The sequence below is a fragment of the Melanerpes formicivorus genome, unplaced genomic scaffold, assembly GCF_026170545.1.
Source record: "Melanerpes formicivorus ecotype bairdi unplaced genomic scaffold, bMelFor1.0.p_v2 SCAF_20, whole genome shotgun sequence".
NCBI classification, from domain to species: Eukaryota; Metazoa; Chordata; class Aves; order Piciformes; family Picidae; genus Melanerpes; species Melanerpes formicivorus.
Window position 1 is genome coordinate 397,774 of NW_027142372.1, and position 25,239 is coordinate 423,012.

The window sequence follows — 25,239 nt, forward strand, 5'->3', positions numbered from 1 at the left end:
ACCAGAACAAGAGGACACAGTCTCAAGCTGTGGCAGGGGAAGTTTAGGCTGGATGTTAGGAAGAAGTTCTTCATAGAAAGAGAGACTGGCCATTGGAATGTGCTGCCCAGGGAGGTGGTGGAGTCACCATCCCTGGAGGTGTTTAGGAAGAGTCTGGCTGGGGTGCTTGGTGCCATGGTTTAGTTTATTAGATGGTGTTGGGCGATAGGTTGGACTCGGTGACCTCAAAGGTCTTTTTCAACCTGGTCTGGTCTATTCTATTCTATTCCATTCCATTCCATTCCATTCTTTCAAAACAAGCCATTTATGCAGGTTTTTAACCTCTTGTTTTTTCTTTTAGTTCCATTTTCAAAGCAAACCATTAAAACAAACACTCCTTCCTTTTCTGAGGAGGAGAGAGTCTCTCATGGTTTTGGGTTGGGGTGTTTTTTTGCACAAACTGCTCGCAGTGTGAAGCAGTCAGAAATGGCCCTTTTTAGATGAGAGAATATTTAACTTTTTGCCCATTTCCTGGACAGACTGCACTAATCTGATTTCTGTTTGTAGTCTCTGTAATATTGACCTCCTAGAGAGACAGGGAGAAACTCACCCAGCACTCACATGAATGATTTGCTAATTGCCAGAAGCAAATGGTAAGACCTTGAGGGCATGAGCTGAAATCAAATAAGCTTCCTCCTCCTTTTAGATCTTTGCAGGTATCTTGGTTATCACCACAGTCATGTGTAGGAGAGGAAAAAATTAGAGCATCAAATGTGCAGGTTTGGTTGTGTGACACAGCATGGACAGGGAACTAGCAAAAGAATAGTGAAGTCAGAAATCCCTATACTCTGTTGCCCATATTCTCACAAACCCCTTTGTTTCTCATGTATTTTTTCCTCCTGCCACTAAAAAAGGCTCTCCCCACATACAGCCCCAAGGCAGACAGCTTGTTCTGCTCACCTAGCAGCAGATGGGCACACGTCAGCTGCTGGATGGTGGTGTCCATTGTACCCAGAGAAAAAAAGCTACACAGATTAATTTGTAAGCCTAGAAATTAACCAAAATGCTACAATCTCTTGGAGTGCCTGCATGACTCAGACACAAGTGGCTGATTAGAACTGAAAATCTTAGTCACTATTATGGGTTTCATCAAAGATTTTAAGCATCATTTCACTGCCTAACATTTCATTGCCTTGAAAAGAAAATCTCTGCTAGTAGTCTCACACAGACTGGTTTGGGTTGAAAGGGTTCTTTCAAGATCATGCAGTCCAACCCCCTTGCAGTCAGCAAGTACATCAGCAGCTAGAGCAGGTTACTCAGAACCCCAAACAACCTGACCTGGAATGGTTCCAGGGATGGGACACCCATCATCTCTCTGGGCATCCTGGACTGGTGTTCCACATCCCTCAGTGTTAAACGTTTCCTCCTTCTCTCCAGTATTAATCTGCATCTTTCAGTTTAAACCATCACACCACATCCTCTTGCAACAGGCCCTGCTAAAAATTCAGTCCCCAACTTTCTTAGAGGCCCTTTTAAGTACCAAAATGCTGCAAGAAACTCTCCCTGGAGCCTTCTCTTCTCCAGGCTGAATAACTCCATCTCTCACAGCCTGGCCTCACAGCAGAGGGCTTCCAGCCCCTGCCATCATTGCTGTGGCCTTCTCTGGCCATGCTCCAACAGGTCTACTTCTCTCCTGTTCTGAGCACTCCAAAGCTGTCCCCAGCACTGCAGGGGAGTGCAGCAGAGCGCAGCAGAAAGGCAGAATCCTCTCCCTGCCCCTGCTGGAGATCAGCCCAGGACACAGCTGGGGGCTGGGCTGGCAGCGCACGGTGCCACCTCATGTCCAGCTTTCCATCCACCAGCACTCCCCAAGTCCTTCTCCACAGAGCCTTCATCCCCCAGCCTGGATCGATATTGAGGATGCAGAATGGCCTTGCACAATCTGAAGAATAAGAAGATAAGACCCAGTTCCAGCTAGAAAATTCTCCAGTATGTTCTCTCCTCTCTGTTCCCCCTCCTCCCCCACCCCCCGATCTTTGTCCTCCTCAGCAAACACCTAGCTCCAATCTGCCTTGCTGCCGGTATTAAACAGGCTCCCTCCAGGGAGCCTGCCAAGAGGCTGCAGGGGAAAACACCTGGGAAATATGATTAGAAATAGAAAAATGTTCTCAAATGTTCCTTCAAACAAGTTTCTGTGCTGTTTTTCCCAACTTTGTGTTTCTGCCAATGACCTTCCCAGCGAAGGATTTGCTTTTAACACCCTTTTCTTTGTTGAGCCTGAGATGTTTTGTAGCTCTAGCAGAGCACAGCAGCTTTGGCACCCAGCGTTTCGTCACTTAAATGAAAAGTAGAGCAGAGGGTAGCATAAGAGACGTGTCAGCACAGAGAAGATTAAGCTAGGCCTCACAAAACATCTTCCACAGAAACAGAAAGAACAAAATCCACCAAAAGCCCACACGCCCGAGAGCCAGAAATTAAAGCTAGACATATAATTTTTGTGCAATCATCTTGTCCCTTTCATGAAGGGACAAGAGCTATCTCTTGAATCATTTAATCAACATCTCAGCTGATTATACCATCCATAGTTTGTTTCCTGGAGAGCTAATTGAGAACATTCAGTGTTCAAAAAATTCAGTTGTTTTCAGTGGGCACATCCATCTCCACTGTGTGGGCTTCAGCTCTCAGACGGATCCGGCACTTCACCAGATAAGGTTTGCAATGCAAATAGGCAAGATTAGGGAAGGGGGGGGCAAAACAGGAGGAAAAAACACACACACACACAAAAACCCACACACAACCCCCCCAAAGCCAACAACAAAAAAAACCCACACAAAACCAAAACCCTAAAATCTTGATCTTAACCATCATTGTTTCTTGCCCAGGAAGTGGAAGTAGGATCTGCTCGACTTTAAGAGGACTGCAGGAGCCTGGAGAAAAATCCTGGGCAGCACGACCTAGAGCCCACAGTGGATTGCATCACAGAAACTCAGAATGATAGGGCTTGGAAGGGACTTCTGGAGATCATTCAGTCCAACCCCCCCCCCCACTAAAGCTGGGTCATCCACAGCAGGTTTCCAAGGATCACAATGTCCAGGCAGGTTTGGAATCTCTCCAGAGAAGGAGACTCCACAACCTCTCTGGGCAGCCTGCTCCAGGGCTCCAGCACCCTCACAGCAAAGAATTTTTTTCTTCTGTTCAGACAGAACCTCCTGGGTTCCAGTTTGTGCCTGTTGTTCCTTGTGATATCACTAGACACCACTGATCCCATTCTCTTCCCCCCCTCCCCTGCTATTTTGATATTGATAAGCAGTGGGAAGCTCCTTCAACCTAAGGAGCCTGTTTGCTTCGTATCCCCCATTAGCACTAACACTGCCAACAGCTTCTCCTGCACAGTGAGCAGCCAGTGACAGAGACTTGTCCCTCCTTGTTTGCTCTGCTTCCATCAACATAAGTAAGTGGTGCTCAGAGCTGGGCCTTGAGGAGCAGCTGTCCCACCATGCCAGACCAGGGCTGGGACTCATTTCAGGCAGCTTCACTTTGCCTTTGTGAGCAGCTCCACTTGGAACTGCAGCTGTTTAAACACCCTGCACAGGACCAGATATGTCCCATCCCCCTGCAAAACCCCAGAGCTCCCTACCCTGCCCACATTGGCACTGCAGTTCTCCTGAAAGGCTGGAGCTGGACCCACAGCTGGAAGCAGCAGGGCTGTGCCAGCATGGTGCTCTCCAGGCTGACAGGCTCAGCTTCACAGTGGGACTAATTAGTGCAGGCAGAGAAGCTCATCACCATCATTACCTGCTTCAGGAGTGGGCCTACACAGCCATACCTCCCCTAGCTCTGGGGCTGAACACAGGTAGCTGCCATGGCTGTACCTACTACATCCCTGCACCCCAAAGTGACCCCAAATAATTCTCTCTGGTAGCTGAGCAGCTGGGGGGTCTGAGAAGGAAGGTAGCTCCATGTTTCCAAGAAGAGCATTGTTCAGCATCCAATGGTACACGATCAATTTTCCCATCCACTCCCCCTCATCATCCCCCTGGCCCAGCCCCCCCAGGTAAGTGCCAGGGAGGGCAGTAGGTGGCACACTGCTGAACACGGTGCAGGCTGCAGAACCTCACCGTCTGCAGCTCTCCCTCTGTCACACCCCTCTGCCAAAAGTGACAGCCTGGGGAAGGTGTGAAGGGCTTCTGAGGAGAGATACCACTTCTGTTCATCATCCTACACACACACTCCTACCTTTCCTAGTGTCTGCCACCAGAGAGAAGAGCTCATTTAAGGGGGGGGGGGGGGGGGGGGGAGGAAAAACTGAAGCAATTAAAGGAATAGCTCTAAGCCTAGGGAAGAGATAACAAACGACCGAGCAGCCGAATGCTAATGCCATGTTCGTGGCTCCTTGTGAAGGGACCTGTACAGCTCGTTGGAAAAGTCTTGCTCCAGTGAGCAGATCTCTCCCCAAAGGATTGTCCTCAGCAGCTATGAAAAAATGTACAAGATAGAAAAGGATTTTTTCTATTATTTCTTTTTTAGCCTCCTGCCAGGACTAAATTTGTTTGGCCAACAGCCACATCTGACCTCCTGCTGCTGTCACAAGGACTGAGAAGTGCTCATTCCTTCCTTCCTTCCTTCCTTCAGAGGGGATGCAGAGTGACTCTAAGTGGTGGCCCAGGGAGTGGGAAGAAGATGGGAGCTGTCTGTCAAACCAGTCATTTGCAGCCCTAAAACTTGTTTGACTTCCCATTTGCAATGAATATTTACTTTCAAAATCAACACACATCATTAGAACAATCAAGGAAAAGTGTAGATACCTGCTGCAAATAGAAGAGGATTTCCCAGGGGAACACCACCCCAATGTTTTCTGAAGCCCTGTTCTGCCACTTAAACCAAATCAATGTATATTTAAGTACCTGTGTCTCCGTATCACACAATTTGTGTGATTCCAGTAGCACTGCTATTAATAGCTAGACATAATTACCTCCATATTAATCTTCAGCTGGGTCCCCATACAGCCCTGCTAAAACCACTAGTTGAGAACTCACCAAGCAACATCTTGCTTCTGCCTCCTGCTTCAGCAGGAAGGTGGGCAGCCAGTGTGAGCAACAGGGAGAAACCCACCACTACATCATGGTTTTGAAGCAAGCAAACCCCAGTGAAATAGGTGACACATTTTCCTTGCTCTTGCTGCCAGATGAAATAACCAGCAATGATGGGACTTACAGCACAGGCTTTGCCCCCCACCATGGATGGCAACTTCTCTTACCTGGTTACAAAACCCCAGGATGGCTCTTTGGAACCCAAGCCCACCACTCCACATCATGAACCTCCTAGAGACACTTCTCAGGCAGTCATGAAGAAAGAGCTAGATGGTCTTTAAGGTCCCTTCCAACCCAAACCATTCTATGGAGGAGCTTCATTAATACCCCTACGCTATCTCATCTCAGATCAGCATCTTCCTGACCACACCATGCTAGCAAGGCAGGTGTTTCCCTGCAGGACTATGATGCCTGAGAAAGAAGCACACACTACCACTAGCAACACAGCTGCTCTTGCAGATGTAACCAGCCTCATCTTCCCACTCCTGTGCCCAACCTTTCCCCTTTCCCCCACCTTCACAGCTCAGGCAAGTCAAGAAACCAGTATGGACATTGATTTTGTCTACTCCAGTAAGGCAGTTCCCTGCGCCTAAAAATACTCCAGGAAATGGAATCAACATACTGTAAATTGGCTGGTAACAGCAATTACTAATAATCAGCAGGAGCATAATTTCCATCATTTTCTGCTCTAGCTGTAACATAACTTCAACAGCAAGCTGTGTTCTGCACACGAAACAAACACAATAGGTAATATGAGAAAAAACCCAGAGATAAAAAAGGTTATCAAAAACCAGCCCTGAAAATAAACAAACTTCTATCAAATAGGAAACAACTGCCATTCAGACAGCCTTTTGGAAAGAAAAAGTCAATTTTCTTCCTCTGTTTCATAGTATCATAGTATCATTCAGGGTTGGAAGGGACCACAAGGATCATCAAGTTCCAACCCCCCTGCCATGGGCAGGGACACCCCACACTAGATCAGGCTGGACAGAGCCTCATCCAGCCTGGGCTAAAACACCTCCAGGGACGGGGCCTCGACCACCTCCCTGGACAACCCATTCCAGGGTCTCACCACTCTCATGGTGAAGAACCTCCTCCTCACCTCCAGCCTGAATCTCCCCACCTCCAGCTTCATTCCATTCCCCCTAGTCCTATCACTACCTGAGATCCTGAGAAGTCCTTCCCCAGCCTTCCTGTAGGCCCCCTTCAGATACTGGAAGGCCACAATTAGGTCACCTTGGAGCCTTCTCTTCTGTAGACTGAACAGCCCCAACTCCTTCAGTCTGTCCTCATAGGAGAGGTGCTCCAGCCCTCTGATCATCCTTGTGGCCCTTCTCTGGACACGTTTCCTTGTAAAGTGGGGGGAAAAATGGCAGCTCCACTCCACTCCCCTTGCTTTGGTGGCAGCAGTGCTCAAAATTGCCACCTTGGAGCTCAAGCATGCTGGAGGCTGGAGGAAGCATCCTTCCTGCCCAACCTCCCACCAACCCAGCGATTTACTGTGTGGAGAACTGAAGACAGGGCAAAGTGAAGAGAGGAAATGCAACCTGTAGGAACATACTAGATGCAAAACTACAGCCAAGCAACTCACTCATTTCACTGTGAGGAGCATGGAAGGGAGCTCCACTCTAAAACAGCTTTTTTCAGAGACTGAAAACTCTTGCAGAAAAAAAAGAGACGATGAATATTTTCTTCCCCCAACTTGCTACATTTGCTGTAGCTGCCTGTGCTTTCCAAATCAATAAACAAGTGCCAATTCCATGCCAGGATTTAACTTGGAAGGGTGACCAACTCATTGCTTTTCCTTCCAGCCAAGAACAGCAGATGCTACGCTGCGCTGTGCAAGCTTCAGTCCCTAAAGGGTATCGATGACTGGATTAAGCTAGCTTGGCAAAAGGAAAATATTACTGATTTGTGGGAGCTCTTGCCATGCACAGGAGCTGCTCAGTGACACCACTCTTGCCAGCAGCACAGTTGCATGACATTTAGAAGTGGCACATTTTGGGACTAGATGATCCTTGAGGTCCTTCCAGCCCTAACAAGTCTGTGATTCTGTGCACCCCCCCTTACAAAGGCTCAGAGCTGCAGATTCTCTACAATCCCCAAGCAAAAAGGAGCTGCAATCCCATTTCTCATTTCAAGAAGGCCAGAAGAAACATCCCACACACACCCCAGGGGGCTGAATCTTTTCAAAGAGGAGAAAGTTCTTCACTGAGAGAGTTGTTAGGCATTGGGATGTGCTGCCCAGGGAGGTGGAGGAGTCACCATCCCTGAAGGTGTTCAAGAGGGGACTGGATGTGGCACTTGGTGCCATGGTTTAGTCATGAGGTCTGTGGTGATGGGTTGGACTTGGTGATCTTTGAGGCCTCTTCCAACCTTAGTGATTCTCTCTCTCTCTCTCTCTCTGTGTGATAGGCCAGATGAAAGCTGATCAATTCAGGCAATGCTATCAATTCTGCCAGTGCAGAGGGAGGTGAGCACACAAGTCCCAAAGCCCAAGTGGGAGCATCATTAAACAGACCACCAAGGATGAGGCAGCATCTAGCATCTATTGAAAACAAACCATTCCCAGCTAGTTTTAGTCACAGGATCACTAAAGCTCCTAATTATGCAGTGAATAGTATACATCAAGCTGGTCTTTGACCTATGTTGGAATAAAGTTTGAGAACTAGAACCATTGGGATTTTGAGAAACCTCACATTTCCTTTGTTTTCAGAAAGGTCTTCAACAGCAGCTCCTCTACTGGGATGATGAGGTTTCCATCCTCTGCTTTGGTGCCACTGCACTCTAAAGTGATCACTGCTTTCCAGGGGATCTTTTGAATGGGTGGCAAAGCATGCACTGCACACATGGGCAAGATAGATCTACCTGCTGCCAGAAAGCTTTACAATTACAGAATCACAGAGTGGTGTGGCTTGGAAAGGGTCTCTAGATATCATCTAGATCAGAGAGGATCTAATCCCTCTGCTAAAGCAGGGTCACATCCAGGATCAAAATGTCCAGGCAGGTTTGGAATCTCTCCAGAGAAGGTGACTCCACAACCTCTCAGGGCAGCCTGCTCCAGGACTCCAGCACCTTCTCAGCAAAGGTATTTCTACTCATGTTCAGGCAGAACCTTCTGGTCTCAAGTTTGTGCCTGTTGCCCCTCATCCTGCCACTGTACACCACTGGAAATAATCTGGTCCTACCTTCTTGTCTGCCTCAGACTCATTAGCTCTTGCTGAGAATTGATCAGACCCCCTCTCAGGCTGCTGTCCTCCAGGCTCTCCTCCCAGGGCTCTCAGCCTTTCTTCCTCACAGAGATGATCCACCCCCCTCATTTTCTCTGCAGCCTTCATACTCTTCCCAGTAGTTCCCTGTCTCTCTGGAACTGGGGAGCCCAGCACTGGACCCAGTACTCCAGGTGAGACCTCACTAGGGCAGAGTAGAGGGAGAGGAGAACCTCGCTTGACCTTGTCTGCTTCACTCTTCTTAATGCACCCCAGGACACTGTTGGCTTTCTTAGCCATGAAGGCACATTGCTGGCTCATGGTGAACATGTTTAACAAGGCTGTTATTTTTTTAAGCACTTACTGCCAGCTTTCTCATTTGAAATTGGATTCTTTTTTTCACCTGCTTTTTGGACAGATTTTTCCTCTCCAGAGGGCTAAGAGTTACACAGGGAAATGACTCAAAGCTGGCTTTTGACTGTATTTCCAAACAGCCCAAACTAATCAGGCTTTTGAAGGCATGCTCTTCTTAGGTAGAGAAAACCCACCAGTGGGCTAGGTCCTTTGTACAGGTGCCCAGTGCTGTCACTAGCTGCTGGCAGGTAGGAGTCCCATGGGACCCCACACATCCCATGGCTTCATGCCAATCCCACTGGTGCCAGATGCTTGTCCTGGAGCTCACAACCACCTCAGAACCCATCAAAGGCAAAAACAGAAGAGGTGCTGAGGGATAGATGGCAAAGCAGGTGAAGGGAAAGGAAGCATCAGCTGCTAATGAGTTTGTCACCTTAATTTGACAGCTTGGCACAGCCTGCAAAAGCTCAGTTCTCAGCAAGAGTGGTCAGGCATCCTATTTAGTTTCAACTTTGATGTAATATCCAACTAAAGCCTGCCCAGAGCCCTTCCTTTTCCCCTGCACTGTGGGAAGTGCAGTGTAGCTCATGGGTCCAGCCCCTTGCTGCCCTGCCCAGGCTTTGTGTGGGCAGAAATATGGCCACAGCAGGCAGCTGGGATCAGAGCAGAGGCAAAGCAGCTGCGACAGTGGCTGCAGGGCTTGGGCTGGCCTCCCTGCCACTGAACATCACAGAATCATTGAATTGGTTTGATTGGAGAAGACCTCTAAGATAATTGAATCCAACCTTCAACCCTATAGCACCATGGCCATTAAACCAGTTTTCAAAGTGCCACACCCACACATTTCTTGAACACCTCCAGCTGACTCCATCACCTCTCCCTGGGCAGCTCTCCCTGTTCCAATGCCAGACCACTCCTGCATGAAAGAAGGTTTTTTCCTAATATTCAGCCTAAACCTCCCTGGCACAGCTTCAGGCCATTTCCTCTCCTTCTATCACCTGATACTAGGGAGAAGAGACCAACCCCCACCTCACTGCAACCTCCTGTCAGGGAGTTATAGAGAGCAATGAGGCTTCCCTTCAGCCTCCTCTTCTCCAGACTGAACAACCCCAGTTCCCTCAGCCTCTCCTCACAAGTCCTATTCTCTAGACCATTCCCCAGATTTGTTGCCCTTCTCTGAACACGCTCCAGCAACTCAATATTGACTCACCTTGAAGAGAAGGGCACTCATTTCTATGAAGCGCTCTAGCAATCACTGCACTGGGAGGCTATTTCGGGTGGAAGGCAAAGCAGGTGTGGTCCCAGTGCAGGGAATACAGAGAGAGCACAGAGAGACATGACCATAGGTCATTCCAGTTTGTTGTATGGAAAATAGATGGTTAGAAGTATACTTACCAAGAGCTCCACCATTACCTTTTCTAGAACAGTGAAGCTTTTAGATTAAAATGGAAAATTGGAGGAGCCTTTAAATGCCCTTGAGGCAAAATGAACCATCATTTCAGAGGCCATAAAGATCATGTTGCACTAAAGAGAATGGCCTGAAAATAACCACCAAGGTTTTATACCAAGGATTCCTAATGGCCAGCACAATGAGCTACAAACCAAGCAAAGACAGAGACTTTGCAAAGTTCTGCAATGCCAGCTGCATCCCTGTGGTGTTGGCTCTCTGCAGCAGCCCTGCTCCTGCACACCATTGCCACAATCCAAAGGCTCTGGGAAATAGGGGAATGTCAGCAGAGGGAACTTACTTGGTGTTGTCCGAGTCAATGGTATGAAACAGCTTCTCAAGTTCTTCTTCATTGAGTGTCCCATCAGAAAAAAAGGCCTGGAACTCCTCCAGGGACAGCTTCCCATCATCTGCAAACAGCAACACAGTCCCCATTAAGGAATGGGCAAAACAAGGGCACAGCCACTGGAAATCACAAGTTATGTTTAGATGTAAAGACTCAGACCAAAACTTTCTCAAAGTGCTTCTGGACAGCTGGCTCTCAAACAATGCAGAGCCCACTAGTGACAGGGTGAGACCTGGCAGCTCTGGTGGCACTGAAGCCAGGTGAAGCTCCTGGCTATGGATGCACTGGCCATGAGCAACTAACTGAGCTATCAACCCAGAGCATGACTGAAGGCCAAGGAGGTGAAGCCTACAAGCTTCATCCTACAACAGAATTCAATCTAAGAAGTTATGGAGCATGTTGTGTGCTGTATATTCAGATGATACAAGGTGCTAATTAAGCAATGTGTAGTAAGTAGAGGACACAGTCTCAAACTGTGCCAGGGGAAGTTTAGGCTGGAGGTGAAGAGAAAGTTCTTCACAAAGAGAGTTGTTGGCCATTGGGATGTGCTGCCCAGGGAGGTGGTGGAGTCACCATCCCTGGAGGTGTTCAAGAGGGGATTGGATGTGGCACTTGGTGCCATGGTTTTGTAGTCATGAGGTGTTGGGTGACAGGTTGGACTTGATGATCTTTGAGGTCTTTTCCAACCTCATTGATTCTATGATTCTATTCTATGAAGTAGGCAAAGTCTCAGGGCTGGAATTAATGACAGACCCAGCAGTCTCTTTGATCATCTCTATCCAGCTGAACCTTCTCCAACACTGTGCATCTCCCAGCTCTGGACAGAAACGCGAAACAGCAGCTACCAAGCGTAACAAGGCACATCTTGCTTCAGTTGTCAACTGCTTAAGCACACAAGAACTGTGTCACCTTAATGCTTTGCCTTTGCTTCTGAAGGGCCCTGATGATGCGTGGAATCCATCTGCCTGGCCACACAGGGTACAGCTTGCTGGGTGCCTTCTGACAAACCTTCCAGCATGCAATGGTTTAATCACATTCTCCTGGGCACCTAGAGATGAACTTGCACTGATTTCATCAGTAAGCTCATCCCTGAACATTTGTTTTGATAGCAGCTCAGACCAGAAGTACCCAGCTCCTTTAGGAGCTCATTTTGGACCTTGATGTGTGAAGTATCCCTGCAAAGAGATAGTGCTCAAGGGACAGTACCTCCAGTCTCAACTCACAGGTTGAAGAACTGGCCATCCACTTCATTGTACTTACTATTTTGTATATCACCCCCAGTATTAATTAAATACTAGGCTTGCTACAGCCTGCTTAAGTGATGAAGAGAGAAAAATAAAGCAGCAAACTCACATACAATGGGGATATAAGGAGTAGTTCTTTGCAACTTTTTCTGACAAGGTGATACAGGCTTACACCCAACTGTTAAATCTGGAGCCTTTCCCTGCATGCTGTGGACAACACATCTCTAAAACCACACCTGGAGCCAAGAACTGTAGAATTGTTTTGGTTGGAAAAGACTCCTAAGACCATTGAGTTCAACCACCAACCCAACCACCACCATGGCCACTAAACTATGCCCCAAAGTACTGCATCCACACCTTTCTTGAACACCCCACCTGGGCAGCCTGTTCCAATTCCTGACCACTCTTGCAGGAAAGATCCTTGTCCTAACACCCAACCTAAACCTCCCCTGGCACAATTTCAGGTTGTTAGAGGAACAACTTCATACTAGGGAGAATAGCCTGACCCCCACCTCACTTCAACTTCCTTTCAGGGAATTGTAGAAAGTAATGAGATCTTCCCTCAGCTTCCTTTTCTCCAGGCTAAAGACCCCCAGTTCGCCCAGCTGCTCCTCATAACATTTGCTTTCTAGACCACTCACTAGCTTTATTGCCCTTAAATGAAGAAAGCCTGGAGAAAGGTCCAATGAAGAAATTCAGCTATAAGGCAAGAGGAGAGAGAAAAAAAGAAACTTTAATTGACCTCCAGTTTTTCATAAACCATTGAAACTGTGCTCTGGTGAGCAGCAGTGCCTGGTGGGAATAACTGTCCTTGGTCACGTACTACTTACAGCCTCTCCATTCATATCCACAGAAGACTCACAGATTGGAAATGCTGCCTGCTTTGCAGTAGGAGAATGTATCATTTATTACTTAATCAATTCAATTATAAACCCTGGTGCCTCTCTTTCAGGAAATGATGCTAGAGGACGAAATTAGCCAACTTACCATCATGTGTCAATATTTCTTCCCCAAGCTCAATAAGCCTGCTGCTCCTAAAGCACACTTGCATTGCCAAATGCTAGCCCAGTTTCTTTTCCCAACAGAAGGAGTTAGACCAGTGATAAATTGAGTTTAAGATGTCCATTTAATTGGCAATTACAAAGGGAACACAGAACAAAATCTGCAGCAACACTGGGTGAAAAGGCTCCCTTTGTCAGGGCCCCACAATGGCTGCAGAGAGTGCCCAGCTGCCTGTATTGTTTTCCTCCATCCCTTCCCCAAAGCCTGAGATCTTGGCAGCAGGCAGGGTGCAGAATACCAATGCACAGCTCAGAAGATGGATCCCAGATTTGCTGGCTGGTCACAGAGAACTAAAGCATCTGCACTCCAAGTCCCTGTCACCTAAAGCATTCCACCACTGTCACCAGGAGGCTACCTTACTGGTATCACTCTTGCTGAAGGAGATAAAACAACTGTGCCCAGAGCAAGAGCCCCATCCATTCCCTCCACCTCTGCACTACTGGATGAGAAGCTTACCCCCAGCACTCTTATCTGTGAAGGATCCTAGCTAAAATCAAGGTTTGGTTTCTCCTGATCCTGACTGGCAATGAATATGCATCTTCAAGCATCAAGATCAAAAGGATGAAGGCATTTCTAGCCCACAAGGTCTAAACAATTCTTTACCTGGGGTACAACTCCTGTAAACCTGAAATCACTTCATATTTATCTTCAAATTGTCCTTCCACTCAGAGGCCTGCCACAATTCATAGAAACATGGAATCATAGAGTGGTTTGGGTTGGAAGGGACCTTAAAGATCATCCAGTTCCACCCCTCCTGCCAGGGACAGGAACAGAGAGTGGTGGTGAATGGTGCCACATCCAGCTGGAGGCCAGTCACTAGTGGTGTTCCCCAGGGATCAGTGCTAAGCCCAATCCTGTTCAATATCTTTATTGATGATCTGGATGAGGGGATTAAGTCCATTGTCAGTAAATTTGCAGATGACACCAAGCTGGGAGCAAGAGTTGATCTGTTAGAGGGTAGAAGGGGTCTCCACAGGGATCTTGACCGGTTGGACAGATGGGCAGAGTCCAACAGGATGACATTCAACAAGTCCAAGTGCCAGGTGCTGCACTTTGGCCACAGCAATCCTATGCAGAGCTACAGGATGGGGTCAGAGTGGCTGGAGAGTGGCCAGGCAGAAAAGGACCTGGGGGTTCTGGTTGACAGCAGCTGAACATGAGCCAGCAGTGTGCCCAGGTGGCCAAGAAGGCCAATGGCATCCTGGCCTGCATCAGGAATAGTGTGGCCAGCAGGAGCAGGGAAGTCATTGTGCCCTGTACTCAACACTGCTTAGGCCACACCTTGAGTCCTGTGTCCGGTTCTGGGCTCCTCAGTTTAAGAAGGACATTGAGACTCTTGAATGTGTCAGAGAAGGGCAACAAGGCTGGGGAGAGGCCTCAAGCACAGCCCTGTGAGGAGAGGCTGAGGGAGCTGGGGTTGATTAGCCTGGAGAAGAGGAGGCTCAGGGGAGACCTTATTGCTCTCTACAACTACCTGAAGGGAGGTTGTAGCCAGTTGGGGGTTGGTCTCTTCTCCCAGGCAGCCAGCACCAGAACAAGAGGACACAGTCTCAAACTGTGCCAGGGGAGGTTTAGGCTGGAGGTGAGGAGAAAGTTCTTCACAAAGAGAGTTGTAGGCCATTGGGATGTGCTGCCCAGGGAGGTGGAGGAGTCACCATCCCTGGAGGTGCTCAAGAGGGGATTGGATGTGGCACTTGGTGCCATGGTTTAGTAGTAATGAGGTCTCGGTTGGACTTGGTGATCTTTGAGGTCTCTTCCAACCTTATTTATTCTATGATTCTACCTTCCACTAGCCCAGGTTGCTCAAAGCCTCATCCAATCTGTCCTTGAACATCTTCAGGAAAGGGATATCCACAACCTCCCTAGGCAATCTGTTCCAGTGTCTCACCACCCTCTCTGTAAAGAATTCCTTTCCCACATCCAGTCTGATCCCCAGGAAAGTGACACAAAATCAGTGGGAAACTGCAAAATCAAGTGGTTGTTTTTTTCTTTCAGAAGGGCATTTTAACCTGGATTTAGAGTTTGCTCACCTCTGAAAGACACAAAAGTCTCTATAAGTTTAAAGAAAAAAAACCCAACTTTTTCCTTTATCTGCCCTAAGTCTTACAACTTGGCTTTCATTTTACTCTTGCTTGAAGTTTTGGGGGTGTATTTTTCATTTCACGCGTTCCAGGCTGCATTTTTGCTGCAGCTTCTGAGAGCTGGTGTTTAAAATCTGTGTCAAAATGCTGCTCTGGCTCCTACCTTGTACCCCACCCCTAGAGTCACAGGTACCAACTACCATGATGGGTCAGAGCACTAAAAACCAATAGCACACCTGCCAGTTGGTTTTCTGGCATTAGCCCAAAGTAATAGAGGATGAATAAAGAATCTAGAAGGAGGAGGAGGTGACAGTAAATGTAATGTCGGATTTACTGCTTGGAGACCCCACAGAACTGGTTCTGAGGGATGATGAGACTAAGAGTATCCCTGCCAAAAAGGACTTGGGGCTACTGGTGGATGAGAAACTGGACATGAGCCAGTAATGGGTACCTGGAACTGCATCAAAAGAAGAATGGCCAGCAGATGGAGAGAGGTCATTCTGCCACTCTCCTCCGCTCTGATGAGACCTCATCTGGAGTCCAGTGTCCAGCCCTGGGATCCCTGGCACAAGAAGGACATGGACCTTCTGGAGAGGGTCCAGAGGAGGGCCACAAAGGTGATCAGAGGGCTGGAGAACCCCTCCTATGAGGATGGGCTGGAAGAGTTGGGGTTGTTCAACCTGGAGAAGAGAAGGCTCCAAAGAGATCTTTTATATCTGAAGGGGACCTACAAGAAAGCTGGGAAAGGACTGTTCATAAGGGCTTGCAGTGAGGGGATGAGGAGCAATTGTTTGAAACTAGATCAGGGCAGATTTAGGCTGGACATTAGGAGGAAGTTGTTTACAATGAGGGTGCTGAAACACTGAAATAGGTTGCCCAGAGGTGTGGTGGAGGCCCCATCCCTGGAGACATTCAAGGCCAAACTTGATGGGGCCCTCAGCAGCCTGATCTAGTTGGAGACATCCCTGCTCACTGCAGAGGGGTTAGATAAGGTGACCTTCGAGGGACCCTTCCAACCCAATGCATTTTGTGATTCTTTGGGTTGACCACTGGCAGGAATTTGAATGAACTGTGCCTGAGACTTTCACCTCCCAACAGACAAACACCATGAAGTGTCAGTCAGCTTAAAGCTGATCATTGTTTAATACAAGCTGGAATAGCTGTCTGCAAACACACAATGTGAAAGCCTTCCAGAGGAAGGAGATAATGCTTGAGCTGCCTATCTCTAATTGTGAGACAGCCTGAAAGCTGCAGGCTGCTGGAGCTCAGCATGAAAGGAAGCCTTCAAGTCGCTCGGGTGATAAGGAGAAGCAGACTGGGCTGGGATTTGACAGTTAAAATTAAACTGGCAAAAAAATCCTGGGCAAGGAGGATTGACCACAACATTGCTGACACCAGGTCCACCTACTGATGTGTTCTGTGATGAGCTGGTGGAGATGCTGTGCTTCAGGAGCAGCCTTATCAGGACAGTCACAGAAGAGCAAGCCATGGACAAGACTTGAAGAAAGCTGGTGGTTTTTTGCTGAATGCTTCTGGGCTCAGGAGATACAAATCCTCCAAATTCACATCTGGGGAGCTACTTTTGATAGGAAGGATAACAGAAAAATTGAGATTCCACACACAATCTCACTAAACACAATCAAACTTTCATCGGTTTTAAAATCTAGAGAAGACTTTGTGCCTTTCATCTGGATGAGCACACTGAAAGCAAACAATCTTCCTTCACTTTCTCACCCTCCTCCCCACAAAACCAGTACCTGAAGCCAACACCTAAGCTGGCAGCAAGGACAAATGCCAGCAACTAGAAATTGCCTATGCTGGTGCTGATCAATTGAGAGAAGAAATAATCAAGTCACAGCTATTTCACCATCATTTCCCCCTCAGACAGTAATCTTCATTTCACTCTAGCTCTTCCAAATAATCCAATCACAGGCAAAGACCAAAGCAAATTACTGGCCAAAGAGAGTTATCAAAGTTAAAACTAACTGAAGAGAGGAGGATATAACAGAGAACATCAGAAAGCCCCAGCTGGGGTTTTATTATTGCTCCACTTGCAATCTGAGGAGGGTAGAGGTGGCTCTTACACCTTCTAACCTGCACAATCAGGCAGGCTAATGAAGCAAAGGGGGTAAAAACATCAACCTCAGATCATAAATCAGCCAAAATAAAGAAATTCTGATGGCTGAGCTTTGGGAAATTCACTCAGTGATGCAAAGAGCTTAAAGCATCTATAAAATGAAGTCACTGTTCTGAGCCTGAGTTTGCTAAATCCATTTTCAACTACATCAGGTTGAGACTGCTCCTATATTTCCTAGCTAGATTAAGACTATATTTCATTACTTATTTCATTACTTATTTTCATTGCTTTAGGAGTTCTAAAATGCTTTAAGCCCCACTTAGTGTGCAAGTGCCAACAGAGATATGGCAGAGCAAACTGGATTCATTTTTCCTTCTTTCCTGGGGGTGCCTCTGTGCAGTGAGAACATGGACTTGCTTTTACCCTGGACCCCCTCATCCAGCCCCCTCAGAAGGCAGCAGGAGGACCTTTATTCATCTGAATGAAGCTGAATATGGGCTTGAGTTTTCAGCCCTGGGCTATTAGGGAAAACTAACTGCAGGTCCACAGGTCTGATCAGTGATGGGTCTGAAAGATGCAGACATTAAATGCAAGACCTCAAAACACAGAATCACTGAATGTCAGGTTGGAAGGGACCCCAAGGGCCACCTGGTCCAAACTTTCTAGGTAATAGTATAGTTGAAATAGGCTGGCCCAGCACCCTGTCAAGCCAAGTCTTAAAACTGTCCAGTGTAGGGGAATCTACTGCTTCCCCTGGGAGATGATTCTAATGTCTGACACTTCTCATGGGGAAAAATTTTCTTCTGGAGTCCAAGCACAATCTCCTCAGCAGTAATTCATCCCCATCACCCCTTGTCTTTACTGTGGGACCCCTTGTGAAAAGGGATTCTCCATCCTCCTGGTAGCCACCCTTTATGTACTGGTCCATGGGAGACCCCTTTTAATGGAGGTTTTAAGCTGCAAAACCTGTCCCAAAAGCTGGGTGTTCTCCAAGTTCAGGCAGCTGGACCCATCTAGGGGTTTCTGCAGTGGAACTGCACCACTGAAGATGTCCTGGACAACCAGTCCATCACTTACCATCCCATTTCCCTGAGCCAGGGCTCCAACTGTAACACAGATCCAGTTAGAGATACTAGGAACTGCACCCCCAGAATTGGCTGCCAGAGGAAGCCACAGTGAACAGGGGAGAGTATAAGGAAACAAATAGGATGGTTAGGCTGGTGAAAGGCATTTCCACTGCTTTTCTAAAGGGTGGGAAGCAAGAGGATGGGGCCAGACACTTTTCAGCAGTGCCCAGAGATATCACAAGGGGCAAAAGGCACACACTGGAGCACAGAAGGTTCCACCTGAACATGAGGAAAAAATTCTTTCCTGTGAAGGTGCCAAAGCCCTGGAGCAGGCTGCCCAGAGAGGTTGTGGAGTCTCCCTCTCTGCAGAGATTCCAAACCTTCCTGGCCATTGTGATCCTGGGCAAGCTGCTGTGGGTACCCCTGCTTTAGCAGGGGGTTGGACTGGATGATTTCCAGAGGTTCCTTCCAACCCCCATGCTGGGATTCTGGGATTTTCAGAAGAATTCCATGTGGGGATGTTGGATCCTTTATGTGTACCTAGATGTCTGTCAGGACAGGATGAATGCCTTCATCTCCATCATTTTAAAGTGTGGCTTTGGGAAGGCTGCTGGAGGACCCCAAATCAAGCTTGCTGAGCTGACACTCTCCTGTGAAGCTCGTGGGCCATGTGCCTTGCACCTTGTACAGCACTTCACAGCCCTTCTGCTGGCTGCGTTTCAGGATCCACTCCCAAAGTCATCTGCAGCTCCTCTGCAACCAGCTGAAAATTACCCTCCCACTTTGACTCTGATAGGCAGGAGTAATGAAGCACATTTTCTACTAGTCTTTTATGAAGACTCTACCTTCCTCCCTCCCCAGATCCCCAAAACATTCTCACAGTGCTGTAATGAGCTGATTTAAACAAGGGTGGGCTTCTTGCATTCACCCACTATATTGATTTTGGATGTTTCAATACAGCTGTTTAGGAATTACTTCCAAAGAAATGGTGGGGATCAGACTTCCCCAGGGTGCAAACAGCCTGGGCAGGTTCAATGCAGTTGAACAAAGCAACCAAAAATTCCCCAGGGATTTGGAAGAGGATTCAGGCAGAGATGCCAGTAGTCCACACAGCTTTCTCACTCCACAATTCATCCTACAGAAAAGAGGAGGTAACCTGTTTCAGGCTTCCTCTTGCTAATTAGAGTTCTTTTCCTGCAGCTTCAAACAAAAATGGATCTCAGCAGTTGGTTTCTGTACATTTGTGAACATTTGTGGTGGCACAAGGGGAAAAACCGGGTCAGCCCATCTATGTGCTGCCTCTCTTAATAGTTAACGAAAGCCACAGGTGACTGGGAGCCTCAGACACTTTGTACAGGAACACACTGGCCTGGCTCAGGGCACACTAGTTGGAAAACATTCAGGAAAAGAAACCATAGCTTGCAGTTTGAGGTCAGAGGGAAGGCAGCCCAGCTGGACACACACCAAGGGCATTTACCTGTCAGAGGGCAGAGCACAGGAGACCTCAGGGCTCCTCTAGGCCAAATAGCATAGATATATTGCATAGAATAAATACCTAAATACAAAGAGATTGTGGGCATCCCTTCTCTCACTCTCCTCACCAGCTACAGTGGGGATCTCAGTTTCCAAGCTCTTGCAGCCATCAGCAGCCCCAGCTTAGCTGCAGACACACAACTGCCACAGCCTCTCAGTTGTTCTTCATCTTAATTGACCTCAGCCTGTCTCCTTTATATTGTCTGCTATTAAATGGTTGACTGACTTTGAACAACCACAGCTTTTTAGCATCTTTGATTGATTTGCCCACTCAAACCATATCCCCAGCAAGCAGGAGCCACCACTGCAAAGCAGCACACTCCTGGGCACAGCTTGCAGCTTCTTGACCCAAAGAACCCAATTCTCTATCCTAAAGGCTCTGATGCTCCAACATCTGCCTTGCTCCCTCCAGAGTTACTCAGCTGCAGCTGAGTTCCTTCTCCATTAAAGTGCCTTCAGCATCTTCTCTCCCCACACTTCTCCATCTTCTTTTCCTTTTTGAGCCAGCATGGTGGATGCAGTCATACAACACTAGGATTTCTGCTTCAGAGAAGATTGTGTGGAGAGAAGTGGCTACAACATCATCAACCTTCGATCTCTGCCACACAAGCCCCAAAATTACTGTTCATTACTCAGGCAGCCTTGTTGCTGACGCCCTTCTTCAGTCACCCTTCTGAAATGCTGCGTTTCAAAACCACTAGCAAGCTGCCCACAACCAAACCCCTGCTCAAAGCACATGAGCCTCCCTAAACATTTGATCTCAAGGGGAAATAAAGCACCAAGGCAGCACAGCTTGTCAGTAATATGAGAACACTTGGTGCTCCAGGGATCCCTGTGCTGCTAATCCTGACTTCAAAACTTCCTCCTGCTATTTAAGGTAAAGTTTTCCCAAGGAGACCTTGTTAAAAGAGAGAGAAAAAATTGCCTCCTGCAGTGCCCTAAAAACAACTATTCTGCATGGGGGAAAAAACAAGAAAAATATGTGAAAATTAACAGTGGGAGGGAAAAAAATTGTATTTGGATAGGTACATTAAAATATTAAATAATAGAGCTGCTGGTTTTCTTATGCAACAAAGAGTTCATTTCTATGCAGCAGCAAACCACAGTGCTAGCCGTAACCCCCTAAAGGTTAAGCATTGCTCTGTATGCACAGCAGAGGTGGCCTGGGAATCACAGAGAGGTATTTAATTCTGCTGCTGAGCTCTGGCATCATCAGAGGAGGGGGTATAGCTGAGAGACTTTTCTGCAATTCCCCACATGTGCATCAAAAGCTGGGCATGATTTCAGGTTGTTGCAAGGCCATGCCATATGGCCTGCCATGCCATAGTTATTCTCTGGGTGCAGCACACTGGATACATTGAAAGGTAGAAAACTAAGTGTAATGAGCAGAGATGAAGAACCAAGGCAACACTCATAGAATCATAGAATTGTTTTGGTTGGGAAAGACCTCTAAAATCATCAAGTCCAACTGTCAACCCAATACCACCATGGCCATTGAACTATGTCCCAAAGTGCCATGTCTATGTGTTCTTTTAACATTTCCAGGCATGGTGACTCCAGGGGAGAAGGGGGTGAGAAAAAGAAGGGGAGGGGGTGAGAAAAAGAAGGGGAGGGGGTGAGAAAAAGAAGGGGAGGGGGTGAGAAAAAGAAGGGGAGGGGGTGAGAAAAAGAAGGGGAGGGGGTGAGAAAAAGAAGGGGAGGGGGTGAGAAAAAGAAGGGGAGGGGGGGAGAAAAAGAAGGGGAGGGGGTGAGAAAAAGAAGGGGAGGGGGTGAGAAAAAGAAGGGGGGGGGGGAGAAAAAGAAGGGGGGGGGGGAGAAAAAGAAGGGGAGGGGGGGAGAAAAAGAAGGGGAGGGGGGGGAGAAAAAGAAGGGGAGGGGGGAGAAAAAGAAGGGGAGGGGGGGAGAAAAAGAAGGGGAGGGGGGGAGAAAAAGAAGGGGAGGGGGGGAGAAAAAGAAGGGGAGGGGGGAGAAAAAGAAGGGGGGGGGAGAAAAAGAAGGGGGGGGGAGAAAAAGAAGGGGGGGGAGAAAAAGAAGGGGGGGGGGAGAAAAAGAAGGGGGGGGGAGAAAAAGAAGGGGGGGGAGAAAAAGAAGGGGGGGGGAGAAAAAGAAGGGGGGGAGAAAAAGAAGGGGAGGGGGGGAGAAAAAGAAGGGGAGGGGGGGAGAAAAAGAAGGGGAGGGGGGGAGAAAAAGAAGGGGAGGGGGGAGAAAAAGAAGGGGAGGGGGGGAGAAAAAGAAGGGGAGGGGGGGAGAAAAAGAAGGGGAGGGGGGGAGAAAAAGAAGGGGAGGGGGGGAGAAAAAGAAGGGGAGGGGGGGAGAAAAAGAAGGGGAGGGGGGGAGAAAAAGAAGGGGGGGGGAGAAAAAGAAGGGGGGGAGAAAAAGAAGGGGGGGGAGAAAAAGAAGGGGGGGGAGAAAAAGAAGGGGGGGGGAGAAAAAGAAGGGGGGGGGAGAAAAAGAAGGGGAGGGGGGGAGAAAAAGAAGGGGAGGGGGGGAGAAAAAGAAGGGGAGGGGGGGAGAAAAAGAAGGGGAGGGGGGGAGAAAAAGAAGGGGAGGGGGGGAGAAAAAGAAGGGGAGGGGGGGAGAAAAAGAAGGGGAGGGGGGGAGAAAAAGAAGGGGAGGGGGGGAGAAAAAGAAGGGGAGGGGGGGAGAAAAAGAAGGGGAGGGGGGGAGAAAAAGAAGGGGAGGGGGGGAGAAAAAGAAGGGGAGGGGGGGAGAAAAAGAAGGGGAGGGGGGGAGAAAAAGAAGGGGAGGGGGGGAGAAAAAGAAGGGGAGGGGGGGAGAAAAAGAAGGAAGGGGGGGAGAAAAAGAAGGAAGGGGGGGAGAAAAAGAAGGGGAGAAGGGAGAGAGAGAAAGAAAAAAGAAGATACAAGAGCTTGAGCAAAGGAGGAAAGCTTTATGAAAATGCATGGTTCTTTCTCTCAAAAGTGTGGTCCTGGTGTGGCCAGGGTAAGACCCTCCATGGGCTTTGGGCTGTTCTCTTTGGGGCAGCACCACCCTCAACCTGTGCACAGCACAGCTCCTCTGGCAGCAGAGCCAGTGTTGCTGCCAGCTCCTTGGTGGCTGGCTCAGGGGAGATGGCTGGAGCCATACCATGGCACTTGCCTCTCCCACCTGAGGGCAGCTGAGGCAGGGGTCATGGGTGGCATTTCAGCTGCTGCCCTTCCTGGGGAGCCAAAAAGATTGCCCTGAACGCAACTCCAACCTCTTGTTTGGTTTCCTGTCTATGAGAACAGAACTTGCATTTCAGTCTAAATGCAGAGTTTAGTATAAAAGTCAGAACCAACCTCCTGGGTGCAACAGCTGCACTAGGTCCTCATGGGATGGAGGGTCAGGGATGAGTCGCCCAGCTGTGGGCAGGTCTCAAACCTCATCTGGTTTCTGTTGCTGGCAGCAGTTACACCATGATTTTGTTTCCCCCTTGTAAAACAAGTGTTACTCTGTGTTTAGTACAACACTCTCAGCAGATGGAAAGCTATAAATGGCCTTTTTCTCCCACTGATAAGAGGAAAGCAGTGGCACTGGGGCTGCTTTGATGGGGTAGCCACTGGAGCTGTTGACTGTTGACAAATTAGCAGCAAATTACCGTGGATTAGAGAGCGACAAACTCATCACTTTCTGCAGCCCTATGGAACAATATCCAGGCTGTGTTGGCAGCAGCAACAGTTTCCCATTCAGCTAGCAAGCTGTGCAGAGATGAAGACAGCAAATTAAACCAACTTGCAAAGCAGATTCCTCATTTGCATTCTGAGAAGGAAGAAAATATTACCTTACTGCATTATCATTTGTAGCACGCAGGACAGCCAGCTCCTCGTGCCAGGACTGACAAGAAGGTATGTGAATGGTAAATCAGGATCTGTGTAATTAATAACTTGCTTCCTTGTCTTAACCCCTGGACATTTAGCTCAGGCATAATCCTACAAAGCTCATCTCCTGCAACATGAATGTTCTGGTTCTCAAGGGTCAGCAGCCTCAAAATTCCCCTCAAAAAAGGTTGCAGGCTCTAAACAAAAGGCCTGCTCCTGTCCAGTGGTCCCTTTCTGAGCAACTTCTTTGCCAACAGCCAAATCTCCTCCAGAAACTTCTGTTTTGGGGTAATCTGTGCTTCAGGACTTGGCATCAATGAGAGAGAGAGCTAGAGCTGTCTCTGTGCCAGGGGAAGTTTAGGCTGGAGGTGAAGAGAAAGCTCTTCCCAGAGAGAGTTGTTGGCCGTTAGGATGTGCTGCCCAGGGAGGTGGTGGAGTCACCATCCCAGGACGTGCTCAAGAGGGGAATGGATGTGGCACTTGGTGCCATGGTTTAGTAGTCATGAGGTGTTGGGTGACAGGTTGGACTTGATGATCTTTGAGGTCTTTTCCAACCTTATTAATTCTCTGATTCTATGAGATGCTCCTGCGAGTCTCAAGCACTGTCCAAGCTGGCTCCCAGTGGGCTGCACAGGAAGAGCAGCCAAGCAAAGCTTGGCTCTTAATTTTATGTTCCTTCTTAATAAGCTTCTCTATTTCTCATTTATTTTCTCAGGGAAAAAGAAAAAAAAAGAGTAAGCTTTCTGCTGAGTGTCCTCAGCTATTTGGCCAGGGCAGGATTGAGCTTGTTTGGAGGTTTGATTCTGTTCTACTCTATTCTACTCTATTGAGCTGGGGTTGCTTAGCCTGGAAAAGAGGAGGCTCAGGGGAGACCTTATTGCTCTCTACAACTACCTGAAGGGAGCTTGTAGGCAGGTGGGGGTTGGTCTCTTCTCCCAAGCAACCAGCACTAGAACAAGAGGACACAGTCTCAAGCTGTGCCAGGGGAGGTTTAGGCTGGAGGTTAGGAGGAAGTTTTACACAGAGAGAGTGATTGCCCACTGGAATGGGCTGCCTGGGGGAGGTGGTGGAGTCACCATCACTGGAGGTGTTCAGGAGGACACAGTGATCTTGAAGGTCTCTTCCAACCTGGTTTATTCTGTTCTACTCTACTCTATGCTGAGTGTCCTCAGCTATTTGGCCAAGGCAGGGTGGGTGTCTCAGCCCTGTCAGAGATATTTAACATCTCTAAAGTGAGCAGTGCAGACCTTTTCCATCCATTTCCTTCAGTAGATCAGCTGCACAGCACAGAAGTAGAGCAAGTCCTGCAGGGAAGATGCATCTGCTCCAAAAAGCTTGCAAAAAGGGAAAAAAAAAAACCCAAACCAAATCAAAGCAAAACAACCTCCCAAAAAACTGAACACATTTCTCTGCTCCAGTGAATTAAGCAGGCACAGCTTCCACCACCTACTTCTGCAGCTCACTCCTAACAAAGCTGCAGCACTAATAGCTTTCCTTTTTATTTTTGTAGATGTTAGTTTCAAAAGTAGGTTGGGAGGAAAAAAAAAAGAAAAGGAAGAAAAACAGAGCTCTTACCAAGCTCTTTTTTTGGGGAGTTTAGGGGAGGGGAAAGGTATTTTGCTGCATTCTCCACAATGCTGCATGTCATAAAGAATCGAGACTAAAGGACAAACTACAACACACAAACTTGAACAAACGAATCAAACAAGAACAAGGGCCACTGCAGCGTCGAGCTGCACAGCACTGAACAGGAGTTGGTTTCACAAGTAGGTCACAGCACTGCAAGAGGCTGAGGCAGAGCATCCCCAAAGAGCCCATCCAACGCGTTCCACTCAAGATGTAATTGCAAAAGCAGCCAGGGCCCATTAGTATCAGCATGAAAGGCAGAGGGAAAGGTGTATACCAGCTCCTGAAGCATCCCCTGACATCTCCATCTCAACATCTCCCCAG

General features: G+C 48.1%; 1 protein-coding gene across 2 annotated transcripts in view; it reads right to left on the minus strand.

Annotated features, from left to right (window-relative positions):
• NECAB2 (N-terminal EF-hand calcium binding protein 2) overlaps positions 1–25,239 on the minus strand; it is a 103,200-nt gene that overhangs the window by 46,047 nt on the left and 31,914 nt on the right. For both annotated transcript variants that reach the window (XM_068150457.1, XM_068150458.1), the window contains exon 3: positions 10,381–10,489. In XM_068150457.1, the coding sequence (XP_068006558.1) occupies positions 10,381–10,489 (109 nt within the window). The remainder of the gene's footprint in view (positions 1–10,380; positions 10,490–25,239) is intronic.